A 26730-nucleotide genomic window follows, 5' to 3' on the forward strand; every position below is an offset into this window, starting at 1 on the left:
TTTTTCAGGGGGAGGAGCAGGGATGGGAGATGCTCCTCTGTGCTGGGGTATGGCAGAGAACACTGAGACTAGGGCGAGAGGGAGGGACAAGAAATGATAAATATCCCAAGTGGTGGTGGTGCACATGTTTAATCCCAGCACTCGAGAAGCAGGCGGATCTCTGTGAGTTCGAGGCCAACCTGGTCTACAGAGCGAGTTCCAGGACAGCCAGAGCTACACAGAGAGACTCAGTCTCAAAATATATATATATATTAAATACTGGTCATGGCACTCCATCACCAAGGGCTGTCCTGGCTCTCCCTGTGTGTCACGCCAGGGTGAAGGGCTTCCCTCTGTCAGGAAGAGCCCAAGCTTTCAGGCTTCCCCTGCTCCCACTGCTACCGCCCTGGATGTGAGGCATGCTGGGAAGCCTGCTTGGCTCGCTGCCTCCTCAGCTTCACGAAGGCCTGGGCCTCTCGATCGCTCTTACGGCTCTCCAACAGCTGCAAAATTGGATCCCCTGTGTAGAGAGAGGTTTGAGAGTCCAACTCCTGGTTAGGAAATAGCACTGTTCTGCCCCTATGCCGACCTTGGAAATTGTGGACACACACCAGCTAAATTCACAGGTATGTCTTAACAAACAGGGCTGGAAACATGGCAGGTCCTGGGGTGGTGACTGCTTTTTTTTTTTTTTTTTTTTAAGACAGGATCCAGCTGTGTGTGGTGGCACATGCCTTTGATCCTGTCACTGAGGAGGCAGAGGCAGGTGGATCTCTGTGTGTTCTTGGCCAGCCTGGGTCTGCAAAGTGAGTTCCAGGACAGCCAGAGCTATACAGAGAAACCCTCTCTCAAAAAAAAAAAAAGGGTCCTTACTATGTGGCTCCAGTTGGCCTCAAGCTGACAGAGTTCCACCTGCCTTGGGTGCTGGGTTTAGAGGGGTGTGTCATCACACCTAGCCTTAAGATAGTTTAGTGTCTCATGACACAGACAGAGGCATAGGGGCCTTCCTGTAACCAAACTTGGCCTGCACCGCGGGATGTGTGCCCTGCACAGGTCCAGGCCCTTGTCACGGGGACTACTTGGTTTCCCCACCAGAAGTCACATAATCCTTCCCGAACTTGAATTTCACTGGCCTCTCCAGTAGAGCAGAGACTTGCTGAAATACTCAGCAACATGAGCCATGGTGCTCGTTCTGGCTTCCATCTCCCAAGAAGGCATCTCTCTAGAGACCGAGCCAGAGAGCCCTGCCCTGGGACTCAGGCCTACCGTTGGGTGCAGGGTATGTGAGAGGCAGGCGAGTCTGAGGTGCTTCAGCAGGCTCTGCACAGCCAGTCAGGCCAGGCACCCTGCAGAGAGGCAGGAAGGCCTCCCCCTCCAGGTCATCAGCGCCCAGGGTGTCGTGGTCCAGCACAGTGAGCAGCAGACACGCCCAGGCTTTTTGGCACGGCTCAGCAGGCACCAGGCTGGCAGGGAGTCAGGGGCTCAGTCAGTTGCCTGCCTCACTCAAATCTGCCATCAACAATCCCTCCCTCCCAACGTACTGGGCACCCTTTACTGAGAACAGCAGTTGGATCTCCACCTGGCTCGTCTCTGTCACATGCTATAACGCCCACTCTGATCATGGGCTGATTTAACAGCAAGAGGTTCTGCAGCCCCCAAGGCCCATATTCAACAAAGAGCAGGTACCCGGTCGGATACAGCCTCCTTCCTGAATGCCTCTGTATTGGGTGGGAATCCACCCCCTTTCTCCCAGGGAAGCAAACACCTATCCCAAAGACTTTCCTTCAGCCCAATGTGGTCATCTCGAGCGCTCCTTAGAGGAGGCAGGGGTTATGAGGGAGGAAAAAAGGGGGAGGGACTGAGAGACAAGAAGGGACTCACAATTCAAAGGTCTCATCAAAGAGTGGGTGAAGTTCCTTCTTATGCTTCTGGGTCTCCCTGGGGGCCAGCTCAGGGAATTCATGTCTGGGTTCCAGAGTCAGCTGAACAAAAGGGTCACTGGAACCTGGCAAGTGGCCCCGGGGAGGGGGGGGTGGTTGCTGACTGAGTTCCAGCCACCACACCCCACACTGCCCCTTCCCCACTCCCCACCACTGTTCTCCCTTAGCCCCTCCTGGTAACTGGAGGAAATGTGCTTAGGGCTCCTGCTGAGCCTCCAGGGTGCTAGTGAGGAGAGGCCGAGGGAAGTATCCACTCACCATTGGAGTCCAGGGGCAGCAGGCTAGAGGCACTGAGCAACTCGACATGAAGCTTCTGCTCAGAGGCTCGGTAGGAAGCCTTGATGGTGACTGCACCCAGCCGTTCAGAAGTGGTTTCAGCCTGGCATGGGATCACACATAGGGATCAACTGGGAGGGAGTAGGGGCAAGGCCCACTGTGCTCCTCAATGGAAGCTGGGCAGGAGGAGCACCTCACCTGCTGCTGAATTCGGCTACAGAAGTATTTCTGGATGAGCTCTCGGCTGGAGGCTGCCTGCAGCTCCAGGTCCCTCTGCAGAGTCTGGAACGGCATATCAGCACATCCACCTAAACATCTTCAAGCCTACCCACACTGATGCTGCAGCCAGGCACTCAGAGAGGGCAAGATGTGATAGGAAGTGCTGGGGCCCTAGGACCAGATCCTGAGGCAGAGGTATCAGATGACCTGCTCTGGAAGTATAATCTCCCTGATGCAGGTATGTAGGGACCCTGAAGGACACTATATTTGGATTATTTATTTACTGCCAGCATCACAAAATTTGTAATAATTTTGAAAAAGAGGCCCAACTTAATATTGCACTTGGTTTCATGAATTACGTGGCTGTTCCTGGATACAGGTAAATACAGAAAGACAAGTTCAGTGCCTTGACCTCCTATCAGGGGCCTTATCAAGAGGCCCTAACAAGGCCCTGGGGCCATTCCCCTACACTGCTAAGACTCTTACCTGGAAGGTGGCTGTGTGCAGGGCCTCTGGTGGCAGACCACAGCCCTCAGCATGGAAGCAGATCTCCAGGTTCTGGGAAAGAGAAAAGAGATGACTCCAGGCACTCCCAGGGCTAAAATCCTCGCAGCAGCCGGTGGAGTTACCTGAAGGGCTGCCTTCAGTCTGCTGGAGGCCAGTGACGAGCTACGCTGGGAAGAGGCCACCTCCACCAGCACTGTGAGTGTGTGGGTCCACAGCAGGGTCAGGAGGCTGGCCGGAGGCAGACGGGTGCCGGACATAGGACAATACAACAGGGGAGGAAGAAAAGATGCTCTTAGAAAGGAGAGCCTCGGAAGCCCAGGCTCATTCTGCCTCCCCTTCCACCAGTTCCACACGTGAGGCTCGTGCAGAGCTGGCAGATGCTGTACAGAGGAAGAGTTCCTCCCAGAGTGCAAAGGGGGCAGGTCAAGGGAGTCATCAATCCTGTCCAATGTGTCTCTTAACCTCAGTGGAGAACCCTCTTCAATGGAACACCGGGCTCCAGCAAACCACTAAAGAGTGGCGGAGAAAGGTGGACCTCAGGATGAGATGGGATTGCGGCGCCCAGCATGGGTAAGGAAAATAAAGTGACAAGAACACGGACTGACAGCCTCCTGAAATTTAATATGCACCACTGTAAGCTAACAGGTCCTCTGTCCTGATGATGGAGGAGGCCTGAGATGATGGGGGATAGCCCAGGGGTACAACACTCGCCTAGCATGTGGACAAGGAGGCCTTCATTTAAAGTAGTGAGTGAATTCATTTAACAGCATCAGGTACTGTTCTAGATGTTTCTGAGCAAAGCTCCTGTCTTAGTGGAGAGTTAATTCTCGCTTATGTGAAGAAGAACAGAACAAAACAAACAGCCGGGCGGTGGTGGCGCACACCTTTAATCCCAGCACTCGGAGGCAGAGGCAGGTGAAACTCTGAGTTTGAGGTCAGCCTGGTCTACAGAGCGAGATCCAGGAAAGGCACCAATTACTCAGAGAAAAAAAAAAAAAAAAAACAACACCAACCACTCAATAAATAGCATAAGGAGCCCAAGTCTCCAGGGGCCTGGCTTGCTGCTCAGTAGGAGGCGAACAGAACTCTAGGAGGAGGAAGAGCCCAGCTGCCAATCAGGGTCCAGGTTCCACCTGCAGACAGCTGAGGCTCTGGACCAGCACAGTTCTGCCTGCAGCTCTTCATGTGGCCCATTCACTCCTCCTGAGAGGCTGGGACTGTGATCATGGACATGATAACCTGGACATCCTGAAGCCACTATAGAGGAACCAAGAAGCTGGAACCTAACCTAGGTATCCAAAACTCATATCTGGGACATGCCAGACACCTGGGCCATGAAGAGGAAGGAAACAGTCAGGGGCCCTGAAAATGGGCCCGGGCCTGGAAGGACACAGGGGAAAGCTTGCTGTGCTCGGAACTGCACAGAACAAAAACGACCAGTGAGAGCAGTGGTGAGCTCCCTGTCCCTGAAGCTGTTTAGATCCTCCAGAGGTAGTCACCAACCCAGGAGCACTAAGGCCTTGGAGACATGGAGCAGAGGGCAGTGCAGGTCAGGGGCTGCTGTGTACCTGTTGAAGTTCTCCTGGACCAGGTTGGTGTTCATGTAGCGAAGCTCCACCTCCAAGAATTTCATCAGGGGCAGAATGGCCTACGACAGACCAGAAGGGCATACAACTCAGGCCTATTTGAGTCCCGACCTCACTCACACTGTCTTGACCATCCCCACCCCCTGGGGAGGGAACAGAGCTAGGCTACTGTGTGGTGGGTATTACAGTGTCTGTATTAGTTGCTCGCTGCCTCCTGTCTTTCTATCCCGGTTGCTCTGTCTGCTCCAACCACACCATCCTCTGCATCCTATGGACCTGCTCTGCAAAAGCCTCCTCAGGACCTCTGCTCTTCCTGAGCCCTCTGCCTGCAATGTTCTTCCTCTAGGCATCTTCACAGATCCCTTTCTTGCTTCCTGTGGGTCTTGACTCAGCTGTCACTCAGAATAAGGCCTTCCCTGACCACTATCGAAAAGTGCATTTCCCAGCCCATCCCCTCCTCTGTTTTATTTTTCCCTTTAGTGCTTATCATTACCTAGCACACTATAAAAGTGTGTGTGCAAACACACACATGACTGGATGTGTGCTGATAGTTAGTTATAATTATGGCTGTAGTTAGCTGTATCTCTGCACTTAGCTAATCTGTCATCCCCTCAGAGCAGAAGCCCTAGGAAAGCAAGAGTTTAGGTCACACTGACTTAATACCAAGTCAGTATCTGGAACTAAAATGTGTGTTTATCCAACATTTGATGAGTTAATGAATAACTTCACCCCCTTCAAACAATCAGGGATACACTCTCCCCTTTACACATGAGAAGCTTGGGGTCAGCTGGCGGGCATAAACAGGGCAGCAGAAATGATAAGCGGTGGGAAGGATGTGTTCCCAGATCTGTGTGTTCCTGAGCCTCCTGAGGTAATCCCACACCATCCATCAGTGCCTCCCTGAGCATCCAGGGAGTACACCGAGGCCCATGGAGACATCACACCTGGGTCTGACTCCCTCAGAACCTTCGACTCCCATCTACCTAGGCTGTTCTCACCACCCTAGTGCGCAGAGTTGGCCCAGAGGTGAAGGTCAACAAACACTACTCACATCCTCAGGCAGAACAGACTCCTTGACACCAATGAGTTTCTGAATGTGTGTGGCAATGCCCACCTCCAACTGGGGACACAAAGCAGGGAGACAAAGGGAGATGGAGCGAGGCAGGGGCAATCCAGAGAGCTGGCCTGAGACTTGAGTTTATATTTAGGGTCAGGGGGTAGACATCAGCTCAGGTCCTGCTGAGGAACGGGGTAGGCAGGGTCCCTGGGAGATCAGACAGTACCTGCTCAGCCAGGGTACGGACGCCAGTACGAATCTCGTGGCCCAGCCCGGCCAAAGCACCCTGCAGCTGAGCATGCAGTGTATTCTGCAGCTGCCCCTGCTCCAGCACGGCCCCGACCCGCTGCTCCAATGCCTCCCATGCCAGCTGAGTGGGCAGCTTGTGGATGACCAGGCGCAATTGCTCCATGTTGTTTACCACCACGCACAGCTGGGGACAGTCACGGGCACAGGGATGCAGGCCTTCTTCAACAGCACCAAGACAAGCGGATCCACCCCTTCCCTGGCCAGCCCCTCAGTCCCGGCCCTGGGTCTTACCATGTTAGCTGCCTGGCCCTGGTCCTTCTGACCTGCAGACAGTTCACGGGCCCGGGCCTTTATAAGGCTGCAGTAAACCAGGGCCAGTCGGCAGGTGTCCTAGGGTGAGTGGATCACAGGGGATGGATGGATGGATGGATGGGTGGGTGGGTGGATGGATGGATGGGTGGGTGGGTGGGGCTCTCAAAATGGGTCAATAGAGGAGTCTCAGAGAGTTAGACTCTCAGGAGTTGAGGATGCAAGCTATGTCGGGGGGCTGGTGATGGCTAGTTGTTTGAGAGCCTGTAAGGAACTAGGTAGGGCAGAAGTGACCTGTCCTAAGGGGAGGGAGGGATGCTGGGAAGACACCCTACCTCCACAAATTTGACAGTGATCATGAAGGCTTCCTCAGGGTCTGGCCAGTCCAGCTGCCGAGCAGTATGGCTAATCTGGGCAAAGCAGGTGGATAGATCCACAGCGGAAGTGCTATGCTTGGTCAGTTCACCCAGGGGCACCAGCTGGGAAAGGGGAAACACTTAGACAGAAGGCTCAAGGCAGGCAGACACAAATCTATTCCCCCAACCACCAAGCCAAGCGCAGGCTGCCTGGAGGATGAAAGCAAGGCTCCGCCCACTGCCCCTTCAGCCCGCAGGACCCCTGGGCACAGGGACACCCTACTGAGCCTCAGGATATCAGGAGGCCATATTTTCCACCCAGCTGGCCTGAACAGTGCCCATGAGCTGTTCAGAGACAGTGAGAGGCTTCTACTGGGCAGGAGGTCCCAGCAGAGAACCCAACCTCACTCCCAAACCTAGGGCCCCCGCCTGCACCGGGTCCATCTGCACAGCACGCTGCACCCGCTCCAAGGCAACACTGTAAGTCTTCTGCAGCCAGGAGGGGATGGCGGGCTGGAACCAGCGGTGGAAACCATCCAGGGCCAGGACTCCACTGCTGGGGAGAGGAGAGGCTTAGCCTGTGGAAGGCAGGGCTGGCCTTGGGCCACAGCTCTGACAACCCTTTTCCGTGCTGCGTGCCTGAAGCCCACCTGTCTGAGGGGACCGGGCCCAGCTGGCAGAGCTCCTTCAGGGTGACGTAGAGCTGAAACAGACTTTCTCCCATATCTGGGGAAACAAGGCTGCCCACCGCCGCTGTGTGATCCTGTACCCTCTTGGCCACCTGCAAGGAAAAGCTGGTTGGACAGAGCCGCAGAGCTGGACGGAGGGGTGGTTCCTGGAGACGGCAGAGAGTCTCACCAGCCACTGCAGCTCCTGGAAGGCCACGGAGAAGAGGTCTATCTTGAGGACACTGGAGGAAAGGCAGCATGTGTGACGGTGGTGCCCACTGGGGTCCCACAGGCCCATCCGCTCCAGACCCATAGCCGCTCACTTGTGGAAAATCTTGTTCCATGTGTGACGGCACTGGTACAGATCATCCATAACGTCATGGACCAGGCTTAGCAAGGCCTTGCCAGCCTCCAAGATGCCCTGGGAAGGATACGGGTGGTTGAACAGAGTTACAAGGGCAGACACCCCACACTCACCCTCAACCCCTGCCCCAGAATCTACCTGCACCATGGGCTGGTGATGTTGCTGCATCAGGTGAAACCATTCAACTGTGCCCATCTGTTGGCAGACAGGCAGGGAGAAGGGGTGAGTGAGCTAAGGGACATGACCCGGCCCCCGCCCCAGGGAAGACACCTACCCGCAGAGCCTCAGCAACCAGCTGGGGCAGGGGAACGCTGTCCGGGCACAGCTCTCCGAAGGCCTTTGTCTTGCACATCTGTACCAAGACTCTGGCAGACAGAGGGCTCTGTTCAGAGGCCTGCCACCCCCCCCCCACACACAGGGGGTGTTCTTGACCCCCTGCCCATAGGTGTCACCCCTGCACACTCATCTCTGACCCCTCTGCAGAAGCAAAGGGGTGGCCACTGACCTCAGGAGGGACTGCAGCCTGGATGGGGAGTCAGAGACAGACAGGGGAAAGACGGAGCGGAACTTCCGGATGAGGGAGAGGCCATAGGCCAGCAGGGAGGTGAAGGAGGTGGCCAGCTCCTCCCGCTGCAAAGCCAGAAAGACGTTACAGGCCACCGTCCCCTGCCCTCCGCAGCCCTGCCTGCCCTCCGCAGCCCTGCCCGCCCCACTCCCACCACTCACTTGTTCTTCCTTGAGCCGGCCCTGGATCCACTGGTACTCAATGCTGGTGATGGGGTGCAGGAGGCAGCTGCTGGGGAACTCCAGGCTCTGGTAGAGGCGGCTGTAGGCCAACCACTGCCTGCAGAGACAGGAAGCCCTCAGCAGGGCCCAGGAAGGCAACATCCCCCTACTCCATCCACCAGTAGATGCTGAACCAGCGGCTGATAATATGACATGTAAGACCTCTGTTCTTTTCTGTTGATGCTTTTCAAGCCATCTGACTTTTTTTGTATGTTTGTTTTTTGAGAGAGGGTTTCTTTATCCCTGGCTGTTCTGGAACTCACTTTGTAGACCAGGTTGGCCTCAAACTCACAGAGATCCACCTGCCTCTGCCTCCCTAGTACTGGGATTAAAGGTGTGCACCACTACTACGCCCAGCCTCACTTGACTCTTCAATTGTGCTTTGTCTGGTTAAAACCTCAGAGCTGAGCCAGGCAGTGATGGCACACAACTTTAATCCCAACACTCGGGAAGCACAGGGGCAGGTAGATTTCTTGAGTTCAAGGCCAGCCTGTTCTCTGAAACAGAGCTAGTTTCAGGACAGCTGGGGCTACACAGAGAAATCCTGTCTCAAAAGAACAAAACAAAAACAAAAACACTTCAGAACTAGACAGGATGAAGCACACCTTTAATTCTCCCACTTGGGAGGCAGGTGGATCTCTGGTTAGAAGACAGCCTGGTCTACATAGAGGGACCTTGATCTCAAATAGTAACAACAACAAAAACAAAAAACCCTCCACCATTTCTGGGGCCAGTAGGATGGCTCCGTGGATGGGGGTACTTGCACCAGCTGGGGCTGGAGAGATGGCCCAACAACTAAGAGCAGCGGTGGAGGACCTGAGTTTGGCTCCCAGCATCCACATGGGGAGGTTCCTAACCACCCACAACTCAGGCTCCAGGGGCTCCAGTGCCCTCTCCTGGCCAGTGAAGGCATCTGCCACGTAGGTGGTGTATGATCACACCGACAACCCACACACATACACATAAATAAAATAATTCTTTAAAAAATGATGTGTGTGTATACCCACACATGTGTAAAGGTATGATGTAACTGTGTGCATGTGTGTGAAGGCCAGAGGCCAAGTCAAGTGTCTTCCTCAATCACTCCTGAACTTTCCCAAGTCCACTAGCATGCTGTCTCTGTCTCCCTGTGCTGGGATTTCAGGCATGTCAAGCCACTCCCTCCTGGGGTGCTGGGGACTGAACTCAGATCCTAATGTTTGCAGAGCGAGCACTTTACTGACTAACATCTTCTCCCCCAAACTCAACTATGTAGCTGAGAATGACCTTGAACTCCTGATCCTCCTGCCTCCACCTCCCAAGTGCTGCGATTGCAGGTGTCAACCACCATGCCTGGAGAAAGCCTCGGGGTTTCTTGTTTCTTTTGAAAAGGCAGGTCTAGAGTTTTGCACCCATGGCAATCTTCAGCTGGAGATTCTCTCAGAAGTGTGGCGGGAGACTAGCAGGGGGTGACTGAGCTAGATGAGGTTAGGGTGAAAGCCAGAGCAACCAGGGACAGGCTGGGGTCCCTACTGGAACAGCTGCTGCTTGCATCAAGTGCCTAGATCCTGAGAGGGAACCTGGCATCCACTGGCCTCACCTCCACCCCAGCTTCCTCTTCAGGAACACCCATCTGCCCCCTCCCCCTCCCGCCTCTGTTTTTCACTCAAAGACCAAGTCACAGGCAGGCCCCAGGTGGCACTCTGATCTCACCCCCCTCCTGCCCAGCACACGGTGTGACCATTCTCCTCCACTCCACACAGGCTGGCATGCCAGTCATTCATGAGTGCTCCTTCTTGGCATTCCCAGAAGCTGACATAGCTCCGGGAACATGACGGCCCTTGAAGATTTGTTGTCATTTTTAGAGTTTTGGTGTTTTGGTTTGGTTTTTGGTTTTTTTTTTTTTTTTTTTTTTTTTTTTTTTTTTTTTTTTTTTTTTAAAAATTTTAAATTCTTTATTTGTTATGTATACAGCATGTATGACCAGAAGAGGGCACCAGACCTTATTACAGGTGGTTGTGAGCCACCATGTGGTTGCTGGGAATTGAACTCAGGACCTCTGGAAGAGCAGTCAGTGCTCTTAACCTCTAAACCATTTCTCCAGCCCAGGTTTTTGGTTTTTTAAGACAGGGTTTCTCTGTGTAGCTTTACGCCTTTCCTGGGACTCACTTGGTAGCCCAGGCTGGCCTCGAACTCACAGAGATCTACCTGGCTCTGCCTCCTGAGTGCTGGGATTAAAGGCGTGCCCCACCACCGCCCGGCTTGTTTTGTTTTTTTGAGACAGGGTCTCACTGTATAGCCGAAGGTGGCCTCAAGCTTGCTGTAATCCTCCTGCCTCAGCTTTTTGAATTCTAGGATTGATTACAGACTTGTACCACCAAGTCATTTTAACATCAATTTATCGGCTATTTCCTGCCATGAGCCTATGACATCGGGAAATGGGTCTGCTGAAGAGAGGCGAACGTAAGAGCCCAGGACGTGAGAGACACAGATGAGGGCAGTGAGTGACTTCAGGGCAATACTCGAAGAGGAGGACCGAAGCTGGGCAGTGGTGCCGCACACCTCAAATCCCAGCGCTCCGGAGGCAGAGGCAGGTGGATCTGAGTGAGGCCAGCCTGGTCTACAGAGTGAGTTCCAGGACAGCCAAGGCTACACAGAGAAACCCTGTCTCGAAAAACCAGAAAAAAAAAGGGTGGGGGGGGGAGCAAGAGCACACACTCCTGTTTCATGAACAGCTAGAACCTGAGTTGTGCACAAAATCTCAAGATTTGAAAGTTTGTTAACTGACTCCAAACTTAAAAACACAGTTTGGACCTGAGAGCACACTCTTGAGCGCTGCCCTTTGACCTGTAGGTGGGCGGGGCAAGGCAGAAAAGATCCCCTAAGAATCCTGAGCAGGGCTGTGTACTTACGCCATGGACTGATGGAAGTCTGACAGGTCCTTCTGAGTGGCATGGAGAAAGAGGATGGTGGCACCCTGGGGACTCAGGGACGCATCCCAGGAGGTGCTGCCAGCCTAAGGGAAATAGCAGAGGGATATCAGGACCTGACAGGCGGCCCTGGTGGTGGTCAGTTCCGGCAGACGGCCATACCTGGTGCTGGGTGACTTCGTGGGACACCAGCTGCTGCAGGAGGTGCAAGTGTACAGTGTAGCTGGGCTGGGAGCGGCTGGCCACCGTGGCTCTCTGCAAGAGAGTCAGCAGGGCTGTGAGCACCCCATGCCAGATACAGCCAGCCCTCTCCAAACCTCCCTAGGCTACCAACCGAGGAAGACGCAGCCGCTAGCCCAGCCCCTGGACCTACCCGCTTGTGAATGAACTGGAACTGGAGATGGCACCGGCCGCGGTCTGGGTAGGTCTCTGTGCAGGGCTCTAGTGGGTACCACTGGTCCTCTCGGCAGCGCAGGTCCTAGCAGGCAAGACGCACAGTGATGAGCATCAGGACGCTGCCCAGGGCTGAGGCGAGGACAGGCAGGCAGTTGAGGCAACTCCCAGGCTCAGGGTGGGTCAAACCCGAAGTCCGTCAGAGCCCTTCACCCCCTCTGCCTTGCCTCTGTCCTGGCCCTTCCCCTTGGCCCTCACCTGCAACCTCAGGACCACGTTCCCCAGAAAGTCGTCCTGGCCTTTATCCTTCCGAGCTTCCTTAAAGATCCTGTTTTGGGCAGGATTGGTGAAGGGTCAGCCACCTGGGTACTCAGGGCAGAGCCTGCACGCCAGAGCCCAGGGTGCCTGTGAAAGGGCCACCTTCCTCCCTACAATCTGCTGCACCCACCTTCGGAGCCCGTGCAGGTCCGTGAGCTCCCCAAGCTTTTGTCTCACAGACTCCACAGTGTCCAGGTCCCTGTAGGCCAGAGGTTTGAGCAAGGGGCAGAGGAGGGGTCCGTGACCTCATCAGTAAAGAAACTCTGACACAGTGTGAGTGTGTGTGTGTGTGTCTCCGTCCATCCCCCACTCTGCCTCCCGCCCCGCCCCCCTGCTTCTTTTTGTTCCCCAGGGGCCCAGCATGCCACTCACCACATGTCCAGGTGAAAGCTTGCGTTGCTTATATCCTCAAACTCCCTTTAGGGAGAAAAGAACATGTGTGCTTAAGGACCTTAGCAGGGTAGGACACCCCATGCACATCCATGTTGGACCAGGCTACAAGGACTGGCCATAAGCCCAGACCTGCCTTCTGAAACGGCCATCCTCAGTATCACCTACCGTGTGTGTGTGTGTGTGTGTGTGTGTGTGTGTGTGTGTGTGTGTGTGTGAGTGTGTGTGTGTGAGTGTGTATGTGTGTGTGTGTGTGTGTGTGTGTGTCTGTAGCCCTTTCTTGCCTAGTCCTTCCCTCCCTTTTTTAATTTTTCTCTTGGGCACAGGATCATGTTATGTAGCCTTGGCTGGCCCGGGACTCACTCTGTAGACCAGGCTGGCCTCGAACTCACAGAGCTCCTTCTGCCTCTGCCTCCTGAGTGCTGGGATTCAAGACTGAGCCACCACGCTTTCCTAGCCACTTCTCTACCATCTTCAAGGATGGGCTGGAGTGTCCCCCGGCCACCATCCACCCAGAGATGCCCAACTGTCCCTGCTCCACTACTATAGAGCATATTTAGTCTTTCGGCAGGGTCTTGTCACGTAGCCGAGGTTAGTCTTGAACCTGCCACCTTCCTGCCTTGCTCTCTTGGGTGCTAGGCTTACAGGTTTGACGCTGCGTCAGGCAGATACACGATTGGCATTCATGGCATGGGTCTGTCCTATCTAGCCAAGTCTCCCTCCAGCTCCACTAGAGGACCAAGGGCTGAGCTCACTCTCTTGATCCAGGAAGATCACTGATCTCATTGGCTAGGAACCCTACACCCAGAGGAGCCCCAGATGGGAGCCGGGAGTAGAGGATGGGGGCTGGGACAGGGCCACGTACAAGATAAAGGTCTCGTCCCAGACAGGATTAAGCGTCTGGCTTTTGACTTGGGTGCGATGGGTCTGCTCTTCAGGGATGGTGTGCCTCACCACAGCCTTCTGTCGGGGTCGGGACACAGGGCTGCCCTCCGGTACGCCAGCCCCCTGCTCGATGCCCAGCAGGCAGTAGGGGTCACTAAACCCTGGCAAGAAGTGAGGAACAAGACTCCAGGCAGTCAGCCAGGTTCCCCTGAATTCCCATCATCCTCCCCGGGCCCAGCCTCCTCCCGGGAAAGCTGGATAAGGTCCCTCTGAACTCAGCATCTAAGCACAGGATGCTAGCAGCTGGGGTGTTTGGTGGCTGGGCTCTCTGGGATGGGAGAGGAGGTCCGGGGGTGCCCCAGACACTCACCACTGACATCCTTGCCCAGAATGCCCTTGGCCTGTTTCACTGTTGCCTTCAGACAAAATACTGGTTTCTGGAAGGATAGGGGTGGGAGCCGCCTGAGTTCCTGAGAAGGCTGGGCTTCCCATGCCCCTTCCTTCCTCAGGGTGCCCTGGCCCAGGTTACCTCAAGCTCCCCAACACGCTGCAACATCTGCTGGTGCTCCTCAGGCTGCACCTGGAAGGCCTGACAAGGGAGGAAGTGTGGGAGGTTAGGGACACAAGGCAGGGTGGCCTGATGGGTAGGAAGGCTGAGCCTTGGCTGTAGGAAGATACCCATCTTCCCATGGCGGGGGGCTGGATTTACCTCTTGAAGATAGCGTAGTAGTTCTGAGGTCTCCTTCACATGGTTGGGCGCTGGCTGACCCAGGCGGTGCAGGACAGTGTAGAGGGCTTCCTCATACAGCTGGTCCCGCTGAGACACAGCAGGGTTGCCTCAGGAATCCCATCCTCACCCAGCAGCCCTCCCCGACACCAACACCTCAGGCCCAGAAAAGGGACAAAGAGGTATGTGTGCAGGGAAGGTTGAGACTCAGAATATTCTCGACTAGGCTGTGGCAGCCGCCGCCGCCGCCGCCGCCTCTGGGGCCTGAGGGGCCTCCCTCAGAGAGGATGTAGGGCTGCTTCCCACATCCCCCACACTCTCCCAACTCCACCTCTTACCTCTTCTGAGGAGAAATGGTGTGACTGAACCTGGACCTAGGAGCAAGGTGGAGAGACACGGTATCACCGGAGGCCTAATCAGCCAGGCAGGATGACGCAGGCCTCAGACAGTGGGACCCTGGCACCTCAGCCTCTCCGGCCCTTAGGCCCACCGATTCCCCTCACCTGATCCAACATAAGGCTCTCTAAAGGGCTCACCTCTGGGTCATTTTGCTCATCGCCTGGCCTGCCATGCCTGAGGTCCATGGGCATTCAGCTGGCCCAGCAGTGGACTCTCCAGCACCTGCCCCCCCTTCCTTGCCCAGAGGAAACAGCAGTGCTTATCAGGCGGCCACCGCTCCTCACCCCAGCAGCGGAAGTGAGGCCTAACAGCAGAGGTGGGTGAAGGTCTGGGGTGGCCCAGAGGGGTCCCTGGGCAGCCCACTGTCACCGGAGATACTGCTTCGTGGGGCTGACGCCATCAGAGCTAGAGGAACGGCTGGAGGGATGGCCCACCGGAGGAAGAGTCTAGAAAAGCCCACTGTGACTCAGAGACAAACACACGGTGGACCTCTCTCTGCCCACCCACAATGTCCAGGGTCATAGAGGGCAGGTGGGTGGGGGCAGACAGCCTCCCACGTCCGCGCCTCAGGACTGTGGCGCACCCCAGGCCAGCTCTTTGCCCTCTGTCGTCACTCCTACCTCCTGGGTGGTTTGGGGTGCTGGATCCTGTAGGTCTCTGACCCTGCGGCGCCTTATCTTGATGGCCTGGCGCAAGAGTGGAGGGCGCCGCTGGGGGTGGGAGAGGTGTGTCGCCATGGTGGCTGTCTCTGCCTTTCCCTCTGCCACCCCCCTAGCTGCCGGGTGGAAACAGCGAAGCCGCAGGATGATGCAAAGAGCCCCAAGGTACACCCTCCTCCTCCGTTAGGGGAGGGTGGAGGGATGGAAGGGTCAGGGTGTCACTGCCTTGGCGGGGCCTTCTCCCAGGCTCCCAGCGCCTGCCTTCAGCCTCGATCCTTGCAGGATCCTCCCCGGCCTGGAGCAGAAAGTGGACCCAGTGGGCGGGGCAAGCCCCACCCACCCTTCTATGAGGCCCTGGGGAGAGCCAGAGCTCCTGGCAGGGGAGGTTAAGGCCAGTCTATACATCAGCCTACCTCAACTATGCCTGGGCCGAGGAAGCTGACCTAGAGCTGTGGGTTCTCACCCCAAGGTTTTCTGACTGGCCCCCCATCCGGGTTAGGGTGGGGCAGGCTCAGGGCCGTGACTCCTGAGAAATGTTTCCTCTGCCCAGCAGTCACCTGCCCAGCCTGCTCCACCCAACAGGTGACATTCCAGGGACGGGACGGGACTAGTTGGTGTTAGCCAGGGAGGGACAGGAGGGACACGGAGCCCAGTCCCACCACCGGTGGTCAGGACGGGGCTCCTTCACTAGCCCTGAGAGCCCCTGTGGGTGGGCGGCAGAAGGAAGAGGCTGCCATCTCTCTGTGGGAACATTTTAGTCAGCAGAGGACACTTCGGTACCAGATCTCCCACAGCTTTGACTGAGTGGGGTGCAGCCCTGACTGTGGGGTGCAGCCTGGCCGTGGGCTCAGCTTCTTCTTCCCCTGGTCAGGTGGCATGAAGGTGCACACTGCAGTACCAGCCCAGCCACACTCCCTCACAGGAGTCCTGGCATGCCTGGGCGACAAAGCTGCTTCCAGCCTGTGCTCAGTAGGCGATCGGGAGTTGCAGATGGGATACAGGCCTTGTCCTGCCCCAGCTGGCAGTAGGTGGCATTATGCACCATCCCAGGCATGTACAGGGCCCTCTGCAGGAAGGCTGGGAACAGTTCAAATGTAGCCTGAGAAAGATTCAGACAGGACACAGGCTCTCTAGCCCCACCTCCCAGCTGTCAGCGGCTCCTCCTTCCGGAAGACCTCACCCCGGTCACCACACAAGAGTCAGAGAGCGTCCAGTTACTTCATTTTACTATTTCACAGTTGTAGCAAACAAATCAAGGTGCAAACAGGGTTTATTTCACATTAATATATTACTGGATTTTTTTGTGTCAAATAAATAGGGAATTCTCTTTAAATAACCATCTCCTCAATTTGCGTCCAGGAACATCAAGAGCAAATCTTAATGCTTCCAGGGGGTGTGAAGCTTCCAGGGGCAGATGGCAGCTTACAGGTCACATGGTTGGAGGTGCTCCTTCCCAGACCAAAGGGACCGATCGGACAGACATGCATTCTCTAATGCTCCTGTGAAGAAGCCCCTTGTAAGGGGCGGGGAGAGGAGGGGAAATCATTCCCAGAAACACTAGAGGGGGCTTCCTCCTGGCCACAGTGCCTTTGCTTCTGAAGCCACCAACTGCTGGAGGCTCAGGGTAAAATTCCCAAAGCCAGAGGCAACAGAAGGAAGCAGGCTAGTGTGGCAGGCAGGGTGGGTGTGACTGAGGCCAGCGCCTGGCCAAAGGGAATGTGGACTCAGCATCTGCTGGGACAGCGGCCTTCCAGGGTCAGGCCACACCAGGGGAAGGAATGTGATCATGGCCTGGCAGAGCCGGAGGGGGAGACACAAGGCTGGTCGGATAAGCCCCCAAGATGGAGTTCAGTGGCCATCAGGCTGAGGGGCTGGGTGTGGTGGAGGAGTGGCTAGAGAGTCCCTCTGTGGGGAGGAGCTACTACAGAGAGGAACAAGGGGTCATCCCGCGCTCCTGAGAGCCCCAGAGGTGGTGAGAGGGAAGCTAGATGAGCAGCGCCACGGGCTGAGCTAGTGTGGGAAGCTGGGAGGCTCCTCTCGGAGGCCCGGAGCCCCACCCTTCCGTCAGGGCTAGTTCCTGCTAACTGTTTATAATCAGGCCTGGGGAAGAACAGGCCCTCCCTGGCCTCCCAGAGTCCCAGATGCAGCTCCATGGGAGGCCCAGGAAGGGGTCATCCACAAGAGGCAGGGAGGTGAGCAGGGTCTACTGGGTCTTCTTGTCTTCCGGGGGGTAGTAGGGTGGCGGGGGAGGCTGGCTCTACAGGAAGAAAACAGATCACATGAGACACCACAGAATGAGCTGTGGTCTCTTTCGTCACGGCTCCCAGGCTGAGTGACTGAGAGGGCGGGCGGGCGGTCTTACCCCACTCACCGTGGGCATGTAGACATTGTGTGGGTTGCCTGGGTTGTAATAAGCGCTGGCAGCTGCTTCTGCGGCCTTGGCCTCGGCTGTCAAGGCAAACACATGATGGAGGAACGGCAATGACCAACAAGCCCTCCTCTGCCCTTGCCTGAGTTTGGGGCAGTGGCAACTCAGACCACCAGAAGCTTCAGCGACTTTCCTAAGCATCTGCCACGTGCTGGCACTGCCCTACCGTCCCTTTCATGCCCTTGGCATAAGTCTATCAGGAGGTCCTGGTGACCATCGGTAGATGAGAACACTGAAGCACACAGGTGACCTTCTTTTCTGGGTCCTAGGTCACTGCTAGCCGAGGGCCAACAAGGCTGGAATCTAGACCTCATCTCATCTTCACACTGTTCTTCCACGTTCTGTGACAGTGGGGACACAGAACACAGGCCTAGCCCATGCCAGGCAAGGGCTCACTGAACTACACCCAGCCCTCGGACTATATACAGCTCTTCGCCACCAGGCTACTCTGTTGGTCCCTCTGGTGGTGGAAGCCAGGGGCCCTTCATCATCTGAGGTGTTCAGTAGCTTCCAGCCATCTTGTGGGAGTCTGGGTAAGGCCTCCGGGAGGAGAGCTGGTCCTGAAGGACTGCCTGCAGCCCAGGGGCCTCACCTGCAGGAGTGGAGGGGGCACTGGGGCCGCTGACCGGAGGCTCCATGGGCCCAGGATAGGGTGGTGGTGGTGGCTGTACGTATCCCATGGCCCCATCCATCATGGGAGGTCCTGGATAGAACTCTGCTTGGGAAGAGAGCGACAGACAGTGAGCAGCCTGCTCGGTTCCTCAGAAGGCTACTCTTGGGAGGGGCCTGTCTAGGTCCCCGGCCGGGGTGCTCTCTAAACTCTCCAATGTCCGCTATGTCTAAAGCAGGTGAAAGGGCACATCTCCCCTCTGCAACCTGAAAGTGCGGTAAGTGGGTGGGCGGGGAGGCTGAGGCTGGGCGGCAAACGACACTCACCAGGTGGGGGCGGTGGATAGGGGTAGCCAGGAGGGCAGGGGTACATTCCATTGGCGACTGGTGGGGGAAAGACATAGGCCCCGCTGGGCATGTAAGGGTACCCATAGGCTCCATTAGGGGCTTCACCTCTGGAGGCTATAAGTACAAGGGGAGAGAGAGATGAGTGTTGCCTGCCTCAGGGACTGATGGGCCCCAGGACTGTGCCCACAGATGCGCCCTACACCCATTCCACTGCCCACCCCACTGGGTCTGCCTAGGTCACCATGTGGTAAGGGGAGGGTGGGAAAAGAGGCCAGGAGGCAATCGGACCAGAGTCAAGGACCGCAGTGGAGAGGGAAGTGGATGGAAAGGTAAGTGTGTGTGTGTGTGTGTTGGGGGGTAACGGGACGACAACGACTGGGGGGAGAGGTGAAGAGAGAGGGGACGGATGTTGAACACCGTGCGCTCGGTAATTTACAATGGCTGCTGGATGGTAACTTAACAGTTGGGTTTTTTGTTTGTTTTTCAGTCCAAACATTTCTGTCAGAATGCTGCATGCCTGTTATGGGCAAAGGAAACCCACAGACTAATAACAGGTTTCTTTCCCAATTCCCAGCCCTGTCAGCTGGGCCAGATTGTTACCTCCTGGTGCTTACAATACAAAATAAAAGGACAAACAAGAAACCCACATGTTAGGTGTGTCGCTAGCCCCGCCCCGAGTTTTGAAGAGCTGGGATACCTTGAGATGCCACCTGGAGCATCCGCTGCCCAAACTCGATGGCGCCCCCTGCTGTGAAGGTCAACTTGTAGGAAGCAGAGCCTTCCCAGCCACCTGAGAAGGGGCAAGGACAGTGGAGAACAGTGGGGAGAGAGAAAACAGGCTCAGTTCAGAGAGACAGCTCTTTGTCCTCTCCTGGCCATCATCCAACACCGAGGAGGCTGTCGGGAAGGGGTGAGGCCTCTGCCTGCAGCCCACAAAACACCTGGTGCTGCACGATGGCCTGGCTCCTGCCTGTGGGTTTCATCCTCTCAAGAGGGTTTTCCCCCACCCCCAGCCAAGCACACAGCCAGCACCAAGGCTACATGGTTGATTGTAGAGCCAATACCAAGGGGGAGGGGAGGAGGCTTCTCTCTACCACCAGTAAAGCACTGGTTAAGAGGCCTCAAGACAGAGCATGGTCCCTCCAGCCTGGCTGGGTCAGAAGGAACGGAGGCGGACACAGAGCCCTCCGGAGTCTGGGAGTCGGTCACAACGCAGGGCCCTGCCGGCCTCTGGTGAGGTAGCTGCCTTTCCCTGGATCTCATGGAAGCCTCCTCCCAGGAATAGGACACAGCTCCTCCCAAATTTAAAACCTAGGCCTTCCCTGGGGAAAAATAAGCATTCATTTCTCTGCTGGGCTCACTCTCTGAACAAAAGGCTGGTTTAAGCCTGCCTTTCTCAGCTCCTGGCAACCAAGCCACCTGTGTGGCTCAGCCATTAGCCCAGGTATCTGATGTTAGTTTACGGCTGGGAAGGGGGAGGCTTGGACGAGTCTGAAAAGGGCATCTCCAGGAGGCTGGCAGTCAGAGATCCCCGGGACACCTCATTAGCCACCCAATCGTGTCCCCGAGCTCTCGTCACCTACCTCCCGCTTCAGCCTTCACGGTCCCCTTAATGAAGTTCGCCCCGAACACCGGCTGCTTGATCTCACAGTCCTTCATCAGATAAAAGGGCATCATGAAGGACTGCATGGCATCCTTCCCCTTGGACAGAAAGATGACCTACAGGGAGAGGCAACCAGGCCGTCAGCGCCAGAACCAACCGGGCTCAGCCACGGCTCCCGACCCATGCTCCATGGGCTGGTCTGTTCCCAGCGCCAGAGCAGGCAGTGTAGCCCAGGTCGGGCAGCCGCAGGGCTCCTCTCAGTGCTGTGAAGTGAAAGGCCTGGGTGCAGCTGAGGCCCCAGACTCGGGTGAGCACAGGAGGAAGGCACAGGCTGTAGAGCAGACGAGGATACACCTTCTCTCTCCAGAGACAGAGGGTGGCCGGGGCTGTGTGCAGGAGGAGGCTGCTGGGCTAGGGCAGGCCAGGCTCATACAAAATGCAGCACAAGGGTCCAGGAGAAGGGATCACTGTGACTTCCTGTAGGGTCACACTTTGCCTAACAGCCACAGAACCCTCCTGTCCCATACCTGGAAAAACCCCTCGGTTTCTTTTCTTCTTGATTACATTTACTTATGTTATAGGTGTGTGGGTGGGTGTGACATGCCGCAGTGCACAAATGGAGGTCACAGGTAAGTCCTCCCCTTCCATCATGTGGGGCAACCCCTGGGTTTCCAAACCACCAGACACTCAAGCTAACGGAAGAGGGGAATGTGAGTCTCCAGAGGAGGGCATGGTTTGAGAGGTGCTGTGTCGTCAAAACCTGCAGATGCCCACTCTCTCCAGCCATCCTGACACCACTGGTGGAAGCCACAGGCAGCACCCTCTCCTAACTATTCATTTGTCTTCCTCAGCGCCCACAAGGCTCATTCTCAGGCGAGGCCATTCTGCAGCCTGGCGTCTGTCACTCGGCAGGGTTCTGCAAGGCTTTCTGCCCAGCCTGGAGGCCGTGGCCCTGCTACTGTACCCTGTTTACCACATCCATCACTCTGACTGCATACACAGCCTCAGGGGCTCCTCCAGGCAAGTCACTGCAGCAGCAGTATCCGACCTCAGAGAGATTTTGGTGGAGTCTGCATGGTGCAGGTCAGGAAAGCAGAACAGAGCGCCTGGTGGTTCCAGAATCCAGGATCATGTGACAGAGACATGGGCAGAGCAAGGCACTGGCATTCTCCAGAGGCCACTGGTGTCACAAGGCTGAAGTGGAGACACACATGACCATCTGATCTGCCCTACAACTTACCCGGTATGGGGTAAGGTAGATGGTGCCTTTCTTGGTCCCTTTGAAGGCCTCTGGCACATTCTTCATGTCATTGAATGTAAGCTCCACATGATCGTAGGACATTAGGATGCTGTGGTGAAAAATAACAAAGAGCTCCGATGATGCCATCAGTTACCCTGGACACAGGACACATCATTCACAACACTGTTGCAACAGCACTATGAGGAAACCATCTGTACAGCCAGAGAGGAATACACTGGGTCTAGAGTCCCGAGTTCCATTTCTACAGCCCCCAAGTGACCAGGGTAAGAGAACTGTCTTCACCTCTCCAGCTGGATTAGATAACCTGGGCTTTCTCTCCGTCTCTCTTGAGCCCTTCGACAGTATGTGTTCTAGTCTGGAGTTTTTGAGGCAAAGCTTCATACAGCTCAGGCTGCTCTTGAGCTTGCTACGTTCCTCCTGCTTCCATCTCCCAAGTGCTGGGATTGCAGACTTCTACCACCATGCTGGTTACCTGAGGTGCTAGGGACGGAACCCAGGGTTTTGTGCATGCTCTGAAAGCACCCTTCCATCGGAACCACAGCCACAGCTCTGTTACTGCTGTTGTTTATTTTGAAAACCTAATATAAGCCGGGCAGTGGTGGTGCACACCTTTGATCCCAGCACTCAGGAGGCAGAGGCAGGTGGATCTCTGTGAGTTCGAGGCCAGCCTGGTCTACAAAGTGAGTTTCAGGACAGCCAGAATGACACAGAGAAACCCTGTCTCAAAAATATAAAAAATAAAACAAAACAAGGGGCTGGAGAGATGGCTCAGAGGTTAAGAGCACCGACTGCTCTTCCAGAGGTCCTGAGTTCAATTTCCAGCAACCACACGGTGGCTCACAACCATCTGTAATGAGATCTGGCGCCCTCTTCTGTATACATAATAAATAAATAAATCTTAAAAAAAAAAAAAAAAAAAAAAACACCCAAAAACCAAAACAACAACAACAAAACAACCTAATACATAAACATTTGTCTTGGGGATGTAGCTCAGTAGTATTGGTCCAGCATGGTCACTGCTCTGGGATCTTCCCCAGCAACACACACACACACACACACACACACACACACACACACACACACTAAATGTCAAAGACACAACTCTATTCTTTCATTGGATCCTCGGAAGCTGGAGACACGGTGTTCTAAGATACCTGACACAGATGCGGAGAACTAAACTTGGGTCCTCTGCATGGGTGTTTTTTTTTTTTTTGGTTGTTGTTGGTTTTTTGCGTGTGTGTGTGTGTGTGTGTGTGTGTGTGTGTGTGTGTGTGTGTGATTTTTAAAGACAGGGTTTCTCTGTGTAACAGCCTTGGCTATCCTGGAACTTGCTTTGTAGACCAGGCTGGCCTCGAATTCAGAGAGATCCTCCTGCCTCTGCCTCCTGAGTGCTGGGATTAAAGGCGTGCGCCACCACCGCCTGGTTGAGAATATTAGCTGCTAAACTATCTTCCCAGCCCTTAATCCAAGCTTCTTCAGCTGGAGCTGCAGAAAATGTCTGTATATAAAGTCCTTGAGATAGATGCGCGTGCGTGCGTGCGTACATGTACTCAATTCTCTGGGAAGAGTTCAATGTTCATTTCTAACAGTGGTTTATGAATTAAAGACTAATGTTCACTAGTTTAAATATCAAAGTTTGAGCACTGCACTTAAATTTCAATTCTTACTGACACATCTGTTTCAGAAGTGAGGCTAAGTTCTTTCCAGAACCCTATTAGGTAACAATGAGCTATGAGCCAGGTGCTGAGGCCCAGGAGGGCAGATACCTTCTTGAAAAGACCCAATGTAAGAGAAGTAAAACCACTCTCAAATGATGAAACCAAAGAGCTCCGGTTTTGGTGATGCATGCCGGAATTCCCTGCGCTCAGAAGCCTGAGGTAGAACTGATTCAGGTTCAAGGCCAACTTGGAATGAAACCATAACTCAAAACCCAGACAGAGTGGTAGCGGAGGAGGCAGCCATCAGAAGGCCTCAAAGTACTTGGCCCAGCCAAGGCCCTGGATGAAGTACACCAGAGAACAATGTAAGGTTTCTCAGATTACATGATCTAAAGGTCCAAGTTCATAGGGTTTCATTCCTGTCTCCTCCTCATCCCAAATATCCTTTGTTGCTGCAGAGGTAATAGAGGACATAGACCCAGCTCAACAGAAGGGACCAGATCCATGCTGGGCTGGCTAGGACCTGCCAAGAACTATGGAGACAAAGTCAGCATATCCAGTCTGGTCACCCGCCCCTTCTCCTCTGACTCATCAAACATTCCCAAGTGACAGGTCCCAAGATGGGTGTAGGCTCTGACCTCCACCACGTCTCCCTTGGCCTTCAAGAAGAAATTCAAGGCTGCATAGCTCAAGTCTGATTTCCAATGTCTAAGGAACAGAGGAAAGAGGAGCCGTCGACAGGGCCCAAAAGTTGGGACAGAAAGAGTGGATGGTGGCAGTGGAGGGCAGAGAGAAAAAAAATCTTAAAGTTGAGAAACCGACTTAGGCCATCAGGAATTCAAGAGAACCAGGCAAGGGACAGGCCTTTACAACGGCCCGCTGGGGCCAGGCACTGGGTTGAGCAGTTGACATTTAGTCCCACCTCTAGGGCCTCAGCCTTTCTCTCGGAATCTGAGAAGTTCTGGAATATACGGGAAGACTGGACAGGAGGAGTGATGCCTATTGATTTTGGGGGTCAAGATATCTGCCTTCAATTCCCTTCCGTAACTCACAGCACTAAGCCTAGTTATTTACCCTCTCTTGGCCCTCACTTGCCCTACCCGGAAAATGTGTACGATCGTTTCTGGGGCACAAGATTATGTATTATCTAAGGTAGACCAGACGCAGTGGCTGCCACGCAGTAACAACGTAGTAAACGCCCAATAAAGAGCAATTATTTTCAAGACTCCATCTGCGAAGGGGCTCAAGCGATCACCCGCAGGCCTCACTCATAGCCCCAAACCCGGACACCATTCTGCCGCCCCACCCCCACCCAGCACCCCAGCTGATCAGCGTCCCGGTCCTCCCCCCACGACCCACCCACTCCCTCCAGCCCCGCCTCCTGCCGTTACCGCCCCTTCCCCCAGCACTCCATCAATTCCCTCCCCCACCGCACCCCACCGCCCTCCACACACAGTGGGCGACACCCGCCCTTCGAGTCTCCAGGATCCTTCCGCCGTGTTTTCACCTCTCACTGTTGTTGACGATCACTCCGCCACCCTCTGAGTGATTCTTGTTGAGCGCCATAGTCTCCGCCACTGGGGTCCCGAGGCTCGCAACGCTCTGCGCCTGCGCCGGTCTTTGGCCCGCCTCTAGTGGCGTCGTTCGTATTACAGTCAGCCAATCACAGCTCCTGCGCGTAGGCTGGCCAACCACCTGATTTCCAATGTCACGTGCCGAGAGTTTACTCACGCTCCCCCTCCCCCAAGTTGCACCTGCATCATAAACAAGCTGCCGACTACAATTCCCAGCAGGCCATGGTCCCGCAAACCCGACTTCTCCTTGCGTTGAGTGATGAACGCATTCTGGAACTTGTAGTCTTGTTTACCGTAGGACAGGCTTGCTACGCTATTTACAAAACTTTGAACATCTGTACGCGGCTCCCTACCCGGCCTCCTCGTGTTAAGCAAACTCAGTCGAAGAAATGTAACTTAAACGTGATGACTAGATGTGGGCAACGAGTAAAAGTCACTTAATGAGCCGCCTTCATTTCCCCAACTGACCTGAGTGGTTCGCCCATACACTTGGCTGTGCGAGACACAATCCCTTCTATGATGGACTGGAAGAGTCCGAGCAAAATACGCTTTAATCAACTCAAACCATGACTCCCCCGAGTCGGTCTGTGTGAACTTCTGGGGAGAGTGGTCCGCTCCCCACCCTCTTCCCCGCCCCAGCATCAGCCGCCTGCATCAGCTGGCCTCGGGATGGCGCTGCTTTCCTTTCTGGCTGGCCAGCGCAAGAGAGTTCAAGCAAGACCTGGAATAATTGAATGAAACCAGACAGTGTGAGGCCAACGGCCAGAGAGGACTTTCAAAATACCACTGACTCATTTCAGCTTGTGACCCAGCAGTGAGTGTCTGTCCACTGCGTTGTAGTGAATCTAAACTCCATCTCTGAGATGATTCTTTCGCAAGGCCGGGAAAGAGTGCAGGGGGTCCTCAGTATCCTTAACCTTAGGAGATCAGAGTTTGATTTGAAGTAGATAGCATAGTGGCCCACATCCCAGCACTTGGGAGGCTGAGACAGGAAGTTGCCACAAAATGGAGGTCAACTTGGGTTGCATAAAGATTTCCAGACCAGCCTCAGTAGAATCAGATTGCTTCCCAGCACTGAGGTCAGGCGGCTGACAACTGCCTCTAACTCCAGCTCCTGATGTCTCTGGCCTTCTCGTGCGTCATATATACATGCACATACCCATATACATGCACACACATACACATCACTAAAAAGTACTGAAAATCGATATTTTTAAAAATATTTCTTTATTTTCATGTTGTGCATATAACGGCTTGCCTGCGTGCATGGATGTGTACCACAGTGTGTAGAGGTGCCTCAAGAGAATAGAATAGGGTATCAGATTTCTTGGAGCTGGAGTTCCAGATGATTGTAAACTGTTTGCATGGGTTCTAGGGACCAAATCCCTGTCTTTTGCAAGGACAGCAAGTGCTCTTAGCTGCTGAGCCATCTTTCTGGTCCCATAAAGTAAATCTTTTTTTTTTTTTTTTTTTTTTAAAGATTTATTTATTTATTATGTATACAGAGGAGGGCGCCAGATCTCATTACAGATGGTTGTGAGCCACCATGTGGTTGCTGGGAATTGAACTCAGGACCTCTGGAAGAGCAGCCAGTGCTCTTAACCTCTGAGCCATCTCTCTAGCCCCCCCCCCCTTTTTTTTTAAGGAAGAAATACACTTTTATTTGCACAAAAATAGGATACTGATAGAGAATCTCAAGCAGGAGTTGCAGCACCAGCCCTTTGAGACAGTTTTGGGAATTTCAAGATGACTCCGTGCAAAGGACTCGTTTGTATTCTTTATTTTCTTTACTAGGTACTCTGATAAAAGTCAAAATGGCTACAGATTTTTGTTTGGTTTTTGAGAGAAAGCCTCTTGTAACCCATTCGGACCTCTAACTTGTTATGTAGCCAAGGCTAGCCTCAAATTCCTGGTTCTCCGCCTCTACCTCCCAAGTGCTAACAGTACAGATTTCTGTCAGCATGCCGGGCCAGATTTATTTATTTATTAATTTACTTAATACACAAGGTCTCAAGTAGCTCATTTGGCCAGCAACTAGCTATGTAGCTGATGATGATCTTAAACTCCTTGTCTCCTGGCTCCACCACCTCCTGAGATTACAGCTGTGTATCACCACGCTGGGCTTTACAAAGTGCCAGCGATCAGATGACTCCAGGAGTTCATGCTCATTATGCAAAGCACTCTACTAAATTGGACTATGTCCCTTTCCCCAGTTTTATTTTGTTTTTTAAAGAGCAAAATCCAAGCTGAGTGTAATGAAGCAATCAGGAATC

At 54.4% G+C, this 26730-nt stretch overlaps 2 protein-coding genes across 10 annotated transcripts; both read right to left on the bottom strand.

Moving 5' to 3' along the window:
- Positions 1–183: 183 nt before the first annotated feature.
- On the bottom strand, positions 184–15363 carry Unc13d (unc-13 homolog D). Of its 4 annotated transcripts, XM_037201279.1 has the most exons (33): positions 14938–15011; positions 14455–14763; positions 14257–14292; positions 13901–14008; positions 13721–13780; positions 13562–13628; positions 13172–13352; positions 12289–12333; positions 12047–12115; positions 11857–11926; positions 11579–11683; positions 11368–11460; positions 11188–11291; positions 8237–8354; positions 8016–8140; positions 7785–7875; positions 7649–7705; positions 7470–7567; positions 7337–7388; positions 7129–7259; positions 6914–7034; positions 6458–6601; positions 6105–6203; positions 5791–5997; positions 5559–5627; positions 4490–4569; positions 3044–3149; positions 2901–2972; positions 2394–2477; positions 2178–2298; positions 1861–1984; positions 1246–1442; positions 184–499 (listed from the first exon to the last, which is right to left on the bottom strand). In XM_037201279.1, exons 2-33 carry the CDS (start codon positions 14506–14508, stop codon positions 378–380), a joined length of 3210 nt encoding a protein of 1069 aa, XP_037057174.1. In that variant the 5' UTR covers positions 14509–14763; positions 14938–15011; the 3' UTR covers positions 184–377. The 4 variants fall into 4 exon arrangements, with proteins under 4 accessions (XP_037057174.1, XP_028745498.1, XP_037057173.1 ...); XM_028889665.2 differs by lacking the exon at positions 14455–14763 and having other exon boundaries at positions 14938–15339; XM_037201278.1 differs by lacking the exon at positions 14455–14763 and having other exon boundaries at positions 6914–7031; positions 14938–15338.
- Positions 15364–16185: 822 nt separating this feature from the next.
- On the bottom strand, positions 16186–24636 carry Wbp2 (WW domain binding protein 2). Of its 6 annotated transcripts, none has more exons than XM_028889669.2 (8): positions 24391–24636; positions 21205–21313; positions 19945–20080; positions 19059–19151; positions 18341–18475; positions 17997–18119; positions 17348–17424; positions 16186–17233 (listed from the first exon to the last, which is right to left on the bottom strand). In XM_028889669.2, exons 1-8 carry the CDS (start codon positions 24447–24449, stop codon positions 17180–17182), a joined length of 786 nt encoding a protein of 261 aa, XP_028745502.1. In that variant the 5' UTR covers positions 24450–24636; the 3' UTR covers positions 16186–17179. The 6 variants fall into 6 exon arrangements, with proteins under 6 accessions (XP_028745502.1, XP_028745500.1, XP_028745499.1 ...); XM_028889667.1 differs by having other exon boundaries at positions 17339–17424; positions 24391–24635; XM_028889666.2 differs by having other exon boundaries at positions 17339–17424; positions 17997–18122; positions 24391–24520.
- Between the last annotated feature and the right edge of the window lie 2094 nt (positions 24637–26730).

The sequence above is a fragment of the Peromyscus leucopus genome, chromosome 8b (assembly GCF_004664715.2).
Source record: "Peromyscus leucopus breed LL Stock chromosome 8b, UCI_PerLeu_2.1, whole genome shotgun sequence".
Lineage (NCBI taxonomy): Eukaryota > Metazoa > Chordata > Mammalia > Rodentia > Cricetidae > Peromyscus > Peromyscus leucopus.

What these genes read in the sequence shown, in the direction of transcription:
- Unc13d (XM_028889665.2), bottom strand. Translation starts at nt 15,054, where the DNA reads ATGGCGACACACCTCTCCCACCCCCAGCGGCGCCCTCCACTCTTGCGC. An exon ending in ATCACCAGCCCATGGTGCAG is followed by an intron (nt 7,568 to 7,648) that starts GTAGATTCTGGG and finishes TATCCTTCCCAG; the next exon opens with GGCATCTTGGAGGCTGGCAA. An exon ending in GTCCAGGAGAACTTCAACAG is followed by an intron (nt 3,150 to 4,489) that starts GTACACAGCAGC and finishes GCCTCCGGCCAG; the next exon opens with CCTCCTGACCCTGCTGTGGA.
- Wbp2 (XM_028889666.2), bottom strand. Translation starts at nt 24,449, where the DNA reads ATGGCGCTCAACAAGAATCACTCAGAGGGTGGCGGAGTGATCGTCAAC. An exon ending in TCTACCTTACCCCATACCGG is followed by an intron (nt 20,081 to 21,204) that starts GTAAGTTGTAGG and finishes CTCTCCCTGTAG; the next exon opens with GTCATCTTTCTGTCCAAGGG. An exon ending in GCTCCAGGTGGCATCTCAAG is followed by an intron (nt 18,476 to 19,058) that starts GTATCCCAGCTC and finishes TTGTACTTATAG; the next exon opens with CCTCCAGAGGTGAAGCCCCT.